This window comes from Hetaerina americana, unplaced genomic scaffold, assembly GCF_022747635.1.
Source record: "Hetaerina americana unplaced genomic scaffold, ioHetAmer1.1.p SCAF_3, whole genome shotgun sequence".
NCBI lineage: Eukaryota > Metazoa > Arthropoda > Insecta > Odonata > Calopterygidae > Hetaerina > Hetaerina americana.
Window position 1 is genome coordinate 29,231,522 of NW_027286874.1, and position 9,844 is coordinate 29,241,365.

At 38.0% G+C, this 9,844-nt stretch overlaps 1 protein-coding gene across 1 annotated transcript; it reads left to right on the forward strand.

The window, feature by feature from the left end:
- The first annotated feature begins 5,882 nt into the window (after positions 1 to 5,882).
- Positions 5,883 to 7,931, forward strand: ATPsynC (ATP synthase, subunit C). The gene is made up of 5 exons (XM_071587394.1): positions 5,883 to 6,008; positions 6,363 to 6,437; positions 6,528 to 6,623; positions 6,719 to 6,821; positions 7,290 to 7,931. Exons 2-5 carry the CDS (start codon positions 6,393 to 6,395, stop codon positions 7,451 to 7,453), a joined length of 408 nt encoding a protein of 135 aa, XP_071443495.1. The 5' UTR covers positions 5,883 to 6,008; positions 6,363 to 6,392; the 3' UTR covers positions 7,454 to 7,931.
- The last annotated feature ends 1,913 nt before the right edge of the window (positions 7,932 to 9,844 follow it).

Here is a 9,844-nt window from a genome sequence, read left to right on the forward strand (position 1 = left end):
TGGAAAATGCCAGGTGACTCAGGAAGATATCAGCTAGATTATATCCTGGTTAGACACAGGTTTAGGAACAGTGTGATAAATTCCCACAGCTTCCCGGGAGCGGATGCAGACTCAGACCACAATTTAGTTGTTATGATATGTAGCGTACGTTTCAAAAAGATAAGGCAGGGGCGGCGAGTTAGAAAATGGAATGTAGAAGCATTAAATGGGTTGAAAAGGAAGGAATACAAACAGGCGGTAGAGAAAATCATGGAGGATGGTAAAGGGCTTAGTACTATCGAAGAAAAATGGGAAATGATCAAGAAAGGGTTGTCTAAAGCCGCAAAAGACACTATTGGAACCGTTAACACTAAAAGGACTAGGAAACCATGGATCACGGATGAGATGATTACAAAGATGGATGAGCGGCGAAAATGGAAGAATAATAATACAGAATTAGGCAAAATGAAGTACAAAGAATTGAACAATAAATTGAGGCGGGCAACAAATAAAGCAAAAGAAGCATGGTGGAAGATGCAGTGCGAGGATATGGAAAGTCTGCAGAGGAAGGGTGAAAAAGGTGCGCTGTACAGCAAAGTTAAATCGTTATCGGGAAGTAAGAAAGGAAGAGCTATGCTAACAGTTAGAGATAAGGCGGGTAAGGTAATAGTTGACGCAGGAAAGATCCAAGAGAGATGGAAGGAGTATATAGAAGAACTGTATAGTAAAGAACTCAGACCAACAAAGTTAGACATTGAAAAAGAAAATGACGTAGAGGAAGACAGCTTAGGTCCAGGCATACTAGACAATGAGATAGAAAGGGCATTAAGGGAGATGAAACTAAATAAGGCCGTGGGGGTAGATAACATTCCCGTGGAACTTTTAAAATGCTTAGGAAAATGTGGGAGGAAGAGGCTATATGGGCTGATCCGTAGTATTTATGAGGAGGGAATCTGGCCGGAAGACTTTGTGAGATCAGTTTTAGTTCCTATTCCGAAAGTTCCTATTCCTATTCCACGTCATGTGAGGACTATAGGACAATTAGTTTGATATCCCACGCAGCTAAAGTTGTTCTCAGGATCATAAACAAAAGGATAGAGAGTAGGGCAAATGATTACTTAGGGGATGATCAGTTTGGGTTTAGGAAGGGGAGAGGTACGCGTGATGCCATTGCAGTAATGAGATTATTAATCGAGAGGAATATAGAACACAACCAGGAGGTATTTTCCTGTTTCGTAGATTTCGAAAAAGCGTTTGATAGGGTGAATTGGGAAAAACTAAGGAGTATATTGCAGAAAATAGGAATAGATTGGAGGGAAAGGAGGCTAATCCGCAACCTGTACATGTCTCAGACTTCTCAGGTGCGGGTGGGAAACGGGGAGTCAGGATGGGCAGTGTTAGGAAGGGGTGTAAGGCAGGGTTGCCCATTAACACCGTTGCTGTTCAACCTGTATGCAGAGGAAATGATCAAAGAGGCATGGGAAGAACTCGAGGTAGGAATGAAAGTGGGCGGGGAATTCATAAAATCAGTTAGGTTTGCTGATGACCAAGCTTTAGTTTGTCAGTCAGCCAAGGGGCTGCAAGCATTGCTGAAAGAATTGGAAATTCAGTGCGACAGGTATGGGATGGGAATCAATATTAATAAAACAAAGGTTATGCGATTTTCTAGAAAGAAAAAGGCCAAGCTTAACATTAAAATAAGAGGGCAAAAACTAGAGCAGGTAGAACAGTTTACGTATCTCGGTAGTGTTTTGGACCAACACGGTCAAAGTAGTAGGGACGTAAGGAGAAGAATTGCGCTAGGCAAAGAGGCTTTCACAAGGAGGAGGGAGTTGATGATGGGGACCTTGAGTAAGGATGTTAAGAAAAGACTCGTAAAAACTTTGATATGGAGCGTAGCTATGTAACGTGGTCATTGAAGCAGGAGGATAGACGTAGATTGGAGGCTTTTGAAATGTGGGTGTGGAGAAGAATGGAGAAGGTGAAATGGACAGAGAAGAAAACAAATGAGGAAGTACTTGGTATGGTGGGAGAAGAGAGGGGTTTGTTGGGAGCAATCCTATGGAGGCAGGAAAAGTGGATGAAGGGGGTGTTGACTGGCAGTGGGATGTTGAAGACTGTGATAGAGGGTAGAATGTTGGGCAAAAGAGGAAAGGGAAGGAACAGGATAGGGATGTTGGACGGGATGAAGAAAGTACTCAGAGATGAAGAGGGACCTGATATAGAGTAGGATGATGGATTTTGTGTTTGTTAGGAGTAATAAAATATCTGTTTGGTGGTTAGTTGTGTCCATCCAAAAACCTACCTTAACTGGTAGATTACCTTAAAAAAATATCATGTACATACACCACCTACCTGGTATTTTTGTATTGTGATCTCTGGGCAAATAATAAGTATTAATAATAATAATATAGCAATGGTCAAAGCCTAGTTCATATAAATAATCAATGATTTTTCTAAATTGATACTTCATGTGCATACTACAATCAATGTTCACGGGTTTGTGCCTAATATCATGCAACTGTGAGCACCATTTTTTTCTATTTCAATTGAGCCTGTATCTTTACTCCTTTTCAATGTGCCTTCAGTCATGTACATACAACCACCTGGTATTTTGGAATTATGATCGCCGATGCAAATAATATGTAACAATAATAAAAATTAAAAATATCATCTGAATTTATCATTTAATACTCATTACCAAATTGATACCAGTTACAGATGGCTCAGTTATACATACAATTTGATTACTTATCATCAACTTTTGATGATGATTTTAAAATATCCAGTTTTTTCCATTCCTTGGAGATATACTATACTTTGCAAGCTTATCCCAATAAATTTATGAAGTGGTGTTATGAAAACCTTCAGATTTTAATCATGGAGAAATGGAAAGAACAGCATTTGGTTAAAGTCCCTTAATATATTTACCATTTATTAGATACTACATAAAGCAGTTTTAATATAACAACATGGATATAAAATAATAAAGTCACATTTGCTGCCTCACATTTCAATGCCATATCATGGCAATTACAGTTAAAGCATTCCAAATGATGAATCTGACGAAGATTTTAAATTTCCATTATTATCAAGAGTAGTCTACCAGTTATGTCCGGTTTGGGTCAATCTGATCAATACAGAAATGCTATATTTGCCAGCTCCCACTCCATAATCATTATGAGAAATTACAATAAATTATTCTTCAACTCGGGATGCTTCCTAACTCCCTTCACATCATCAACCTATTGCCTATTCTTTTCTTACCTCTTCCTTGTCTACGAAACATTCATCATCACAGCCTTCAGCATTCCATTCCCATGCAATAATGGTACATCCACTTTCCCTGCCTTCTTTGAATTTCTCTCAACAAATCTTCTCCCCTCGTTTACCATGACTGGAACTTCCTTGTTTCTTTTCCAATTTGGTCACATCACTTTCCATCATCGTATTCCAAAGCCATTTCTCAAAAACCTCCAATCTATCCTTATCGCCCTATCTCAAAGACAGCGGCAGCTTGTCCAAAAGTGCCGTAGAATTGTAGGAATCCCTTGCTTTTCCATGAACTACAGCTCATGTTAAGCAAAGTAATATTTCAAGTCTAGATGGTGAAACCAATAAAAATTCTCACACTACATATGTGTAGTCTAGCAACCATCCAAAATGCAATCTTTTCATTCAGTGATAATCTGGGGCTTACTTAGACTGAATAGAACAGCCAGTTCCTCTTCTGCTAAGAGTTTGTCAATACAACAATTTCAGAGTGTAAAAATCATTCACCTTGACCGGGATCTGTTGTGGCATCTCCCAGTTTTTCTGGAGTGTGTCAATAAGTGATACAAGGGTGGGGAGACATAAAACATTGGCTATACAATAAAAATGGTCTTCACCTTACTGCAGCACCTCTAACTGAAACAGACGATGAGAGATATGTCAGCCGAAAGTACTTCGCAAGTTTAACATGGGCTGACAGAATGAGTTGCAGTGGAGTTGGATGAGGTTTGGGGAGATAGGAAGGCATATGATCCAAATAAAATTACACATTGGTAGACAAGGCAAACAAATATTGGGCAGAGGCTACATAAGGGGTGTATTTTGGCATGGCTGCTAGAAAAACCACAGATTATAGTCAGTAGTAAATCAGTCACTGCCACATAAGAGTACCTGAGAATGCCTTGATATATCCAGTTTCAAAAAAGTAAACTTATAATTTTTCATTGAGGGAAAAAATTGAAAATAAAAACAAATGATGACTCTAAGCAAAGTTGATTTAAAATGAAAGGTTTGAGAGATAAAGGTGACATTTGTCTGAAAATAATTAAGGAAGTGTTCCGAAAACCAAATTAAAACTAGATTGGCTAGGTCGAGTAAATATGGATTTTCATTTAAGTGACAAATAGAATTAGGGTAAATATGTACAGTTAAGAAGTAAGAACATATAGGGACATATTTTCAAAAATTACATCAAGTTTTGTGGACAATTTGAACATCCTCCAAGAGGCCATGATGGGTCTGTCATTCCAAATGTTTTTTATGGACCGATGTTGATATTCGGTCTGATGAAAACATTACTTTGAATTATCAACTGTTTGTATTGAAATTCTAAAAAAAATACAGAACCAACTGCTTCAAGAAATCTGCAAATTAATACTTTTCATGCCAATGACGGTAACTAGTCATAAACTTCACCAAGGCTGAAAACATTTGCCCAAATACAAGCACTTTTTACTATCAAACAATTTGCTGACCAGAGCATGTAAATTAGCTCTAACTTCGTAATTTATTATTTCTCTGTACATGCTCCGATTGTATTGAACACCTTGTGAACGTAGCATCACAGTAGCGGGGAACTCCATCCTCGATACCGATCAAGTATACGATAAAAGAACAAAGATGAACTGCCACGTTTAATTTCATTTTAGAAAGGAAGTGCCGGTAACTTGTACATTGTTCAAGGGCAAGAATTTAATCCAATAGTTAATTACCGTAGACACGAAAGCTCAAATTCTAGGATACTGCCCTAGATTGCATGAGCCAAAAATATAATTGCATCTAGCTTTTATTGATTCAAACCATCACACATTCAATTTTAATATTTATTCTTTTCCAAATACCTTAATGGTCAAGACCGTCACAATTATCCGCCAGTAAGCACCCTAACATCATGGGAAGGAAATCAAGAACACTCAAGTGCCAAAGGAATGACTGATATTTCAAAATAATTTTGTTCCTAGTTACAACCAAGTCAACAGAGAAATTAAGCATATGCTCAGGCTGACGGCAATAGATAGCAATGAATTTAACTTTATCGAGGGTAGCATTACAACCCTTCTGCAATTTTGACCAAACTATGAGTAGTTTCCGAGTAACATTCATTGAATAAAATTTATTTCAGGCATGACCAGAGAAGAATTCATTCCTCAACGTTTTTCCGCAAAGCAATACATTTTGCACAAATTTAGTATGCCATCAATCATGGCTATAGATTGAACTTAAACACATTCAATCAAATATGCTTCCTCGATCGAACTAATCGGCAAACTACGATATGATTCAGGAGATATAAATTGGTGAAGTGGCAATTGCAGTAAAACGGAGCAAATATTCACAATCAGAAATATAAAGTAAAAATTTTCCGATGGTGATAAAGAAATAAAAACTGAGGTGAAATCGAACTTAACATTTTAAGAGATTATTCATTTTATATTAGCATACCATTGAATGACCCTTAAATACTTTCTTTTTAATTCGCAGTATCTGCAGTAAATAAAAAATAAAAATTAAACATTCAGATTCGTCAGGACTACGCCATAAAATAAGTAAAATTAAATATCTTAATCTAAATATTAAGTATTAAACAATCGATTTTAGTTTAGGGAAAAGGTGAGTGTCGTAAACGGAACACTAGCGCCGTTTCATAAATTGAGTTGGGTGAACGAAAAAGTCCCTAAGTCTCGTCCATTCACGTTTTAGCTATTGCCGGAACTAGTCCTCCTGCTCATACCTTCGGCCTGTAAACTCTCCTTTCGGTAAGCTGCGCTGTATCTCTTAATATTTGTCTTTAAATAAGCCATCCATTACTTAACATTGTGCATTTATAGTCTTTTATATGTTGTTTTCAATATTCCTCTATAAATGTTTTAGTTGGGACTTAAGATATAGCTGTGAATGCCTGACAGAAATTTTGAGGTCAAGTCATAAGAATCGGCCATTTTAACTAAAACCGGCAGAAGTTAAAACTTATTTAATATTGAATTAGGGGGGGCCTTTGCTTGATGCAGGTTTAGTCTGATTTCATTTACAGCAGTAGTATATGACGTTGTGACTTGATTTCTCCACAAAGTAGATGCTTCTACATTATGGGCATATCATTTTTTTTGCAGGAAGGCTAACCGTACCTAATCACCACAAAAATGTTTTCCTGCAGCCGATTTTTGACGCCAGTTGCGCGAAGTGCTGTGAGTATTATTAGCAAAATGAAGCTTAATGAGGGATATGATTTTCATGTAGTTAGGGTTTGAAACCACATCTGTTGTTTTTCATTTCAGCTGGTTTCAGCGTCTAGGGCTTATGTACGGCCCATGAGTGCGATGGTCACCCAGAGTAGTCCACTCCTTCAAATTCAACCAACATCTTCAAGTTTAGTAAGTTCCTAGAGATCGAATAACCGTTGAAGAAACTAGAAATGCCTGCTTGTGGAATGTATCAATTATTTCTATAAAATTTGTTTCCATTGCAGATACCATCTAGGGGATTCCAGACTACCCTAGTAACTAGAGATATTGATTCGGCTGCCAAGTTTATTGGGGCTGGTGCTGCCACGGTTGGAGTCGCAGGTTCAGGTATGTATCAGATTAGTGTTTTAATGCAATTTCGTTTTCCGTGATGACTATGCCGAAACTAAAACTTAACGACCAATGACAAGCTTGCACTAGGGGACCACGTACTTGGCACTTCCGTTGCTATAACAGTCCCCGGGAAGGTCTGAGAAAGAGGCATCAACTCTCTAGAGGGGGGCCCTTATTTTGAGGGGTGGGATACCAGAAATTCCTCGGTGGTTGTTGCCTAAGAAGCCTGCAGCAGTGGTGTTTTCACTCCGGGTCGAGGCGTACACAACCATTCCTGTTGGAAGTTCCCATGTCTAGCATTTTAAGTTCAATGTGCAAGTGAAGCGTGAATGCTTGAAACTCAATTCAGACTACTCTGGCATTGGTCGTTGTTGGATTAACTAGGCTGCTACTGATTTACATTTAAGTGTACATGTGTGGTTTCTCTGAGTTGCAGATTTTTGATAAAGTTTAATTTTTCAGGTGCCGGTATTGGAACAGTTTTCGGTTCCCTGATCATTGGTTATGCAAGGAATCCCTCGCTCAAGCAACAACTCTTCTCCTATGCCATTTTAGGATTTGCCTTGTCTGAGGCTATGGGGCTGTTTTGTCTTATGATGGCTTTCTTGCTTCTGTTTGCATTCTAAGCATCTAATGCATAGTTAACTTCAAGAAGGTTTTGCCCCTTTTCTGGGCAAGTGGAGGTGCCCATGGAATAATTTCGTTGGTATGCCTGGGATTGTGTATTTAGTGGCGTTTTGGTCTTAATGATATGAGGGCTTTACATGTGGACCATGTAATTCATTAGGCCATTCGATGGTGTGTCAAGATGACTTTTTTACTTCACGATTATTCCATGGGTCCTCGTGTAGTGTATGCTGTCCCATTTAATATAATTTGATAGACTGTTAATCAGGGAAATTAATTGCTAGCTATTAATTTCTTGTTGAAATTTTTGGCATAACTGATCAAGGTAATTAGTGGCATTGATTTCTTGGTGCATACTTCTCATCAAATCACTAAATCACCACAATCAGAAAGGACAAGGTATGTCAGCAAGGGGGACTGGAGGATTATTCCAATGTACAGATAGAGATACAATAAAAATTTAGTTCAAATGTTTAATTTTTTTTAATGACATTTTTCCTCATTGTGACCCTACATCATATGTTAAAGTGACAATGGCTTATCATTGCTATTGGTTTGTGAAGCTGTCTATTAGGATTTTGCTTCATCTTTGCATTGCCATGAAAAGAGGGCGTTACATACGGTATTAGTGTCAAGCTTATACAGCCTAGGGGTTCTGTGATACCTAAAATTGTTAGTAGTGCTATACTTACCTGTGTATCAGGTCATGCTGTTAACTGTAAATCCAGATAAATTGGCCCAGGCGAACGACATTCAACAATTGCTGTTATACGCATGTTGAATTTGTCAGCGAAATGAGTGTTTCTTTTATGGAAACTGATCTTGGTGAATTTTCAAACTGTTTACATTGCCAGCCCCATTAATACAGGGCTTTGGCCCTCAAACACACCAAGGTCACCTCGCTGAAATTTGGAAATATTTTTATCTAAAAGCTTTTTTGTAACCGTTCGGGCTTCTAGTCTTGAAGCGAATGTGCAACTGGGTAACCGCGTTCTTTTCCATCGAATTTACATTCAACAACAGACCGGTGGGAAGGGCAGATAATCACACGTTAATTCATTACGGTCATCGCGTCTTTGTCAGGAACGGTTTACATGTATTTTGTGCCGAATTGGCTGAAAATATAGCCTGGTTAGCTGATGGATTTTCTATTTATGGTAGTTGGATAGCTATATTGGAGCCTTTTTGAATAATTTAATTATTTACAGTTGATGCTTCTCACAGCAGCCAATATTTCTGTTAATTACGCGCAGGCTTACGTATTTTAATACCCTTGTACGATGGCGAATATTTGCATTTTGGCAATATTGCGATAAAGTTTTTATGATAATGAAACGTAATTGAAATTCTACCCTAAACTACTCGAATTTTACCTTCGCCGTCATTAAATAATCAGTTCTACACTGGGCATTGGTCCTAACAAGTCACCGGTGATCTACTGACTAAACAAAATAGTAAGATGCCCAGTTGTCGACACTAGATTGTTGTATCCCTGGAGATGTACCTTTCCATTGTAGTGACTTCAGTGGAAGTCGGCGATGTTGATCTTACATGAAAGTTTTTGTCGGTAAGTCTCTTAGATCATTTCTCCTTCGCATGGTTTTTATTTCCTCGGGGTAAACTTTAACATGTCATTCGTTTTATAAAAGAAATTGTTGAGAAGGGCAGGCACATTCAAGCTTTGTTCTGTGGTAATTGTACCCTCCGCTGTGTAGCAGCTGTGAATTGTGCAGCGTTATCAACAACATTAGTGATTTCTGGATTCTATAGTCGTATATATGGGGGACCATGGTCATTAATTATTCCGGTACTCCTATTAACTTTGTCAGTCGGCGATCAGCTTCATAGATTCTAACCAGGCGATACCTAATTTAAGACTATGAAGGCGGTGTTTGTTTACTTCGCAATGGCTCAATATTTTTAGCAGACAAATTCTTCAATTATCAAAAATGTCACGTGACAGCAGAAATTAATGCCAGCAATTTTATGGAGCACTAAGGTGATGATAAATAATAATAAATTGCTGTTATTGTTTTATGCATGAGGCGCTACTTGAGAAATAATAGTGGCTGTAGTAAGAGTAAATATGAACATCACTTATCCTCTTCGATACTTATGAATATTTCTGTCCCTCATTATTTTAAATAGGCTGCTGTAGGATGCATTGCTGCCTAGAAATTAATTCCATTACTTTTAATTTTTGTCGATGTAAAAAGATGCTTAAGTTGATGTTTATAATTGATAAGCCCCTCCCATGAGTTTTACAGATATCTAGGTCCGCTCATGGGCCCACGTACTTGCCATTTACGGTTAGAGTAAACACTAGTTAAATTCAATTGTTTGAGTTTTCGCATAACATATGCTGTAATCACATCGTGGGGTTTTAAGCT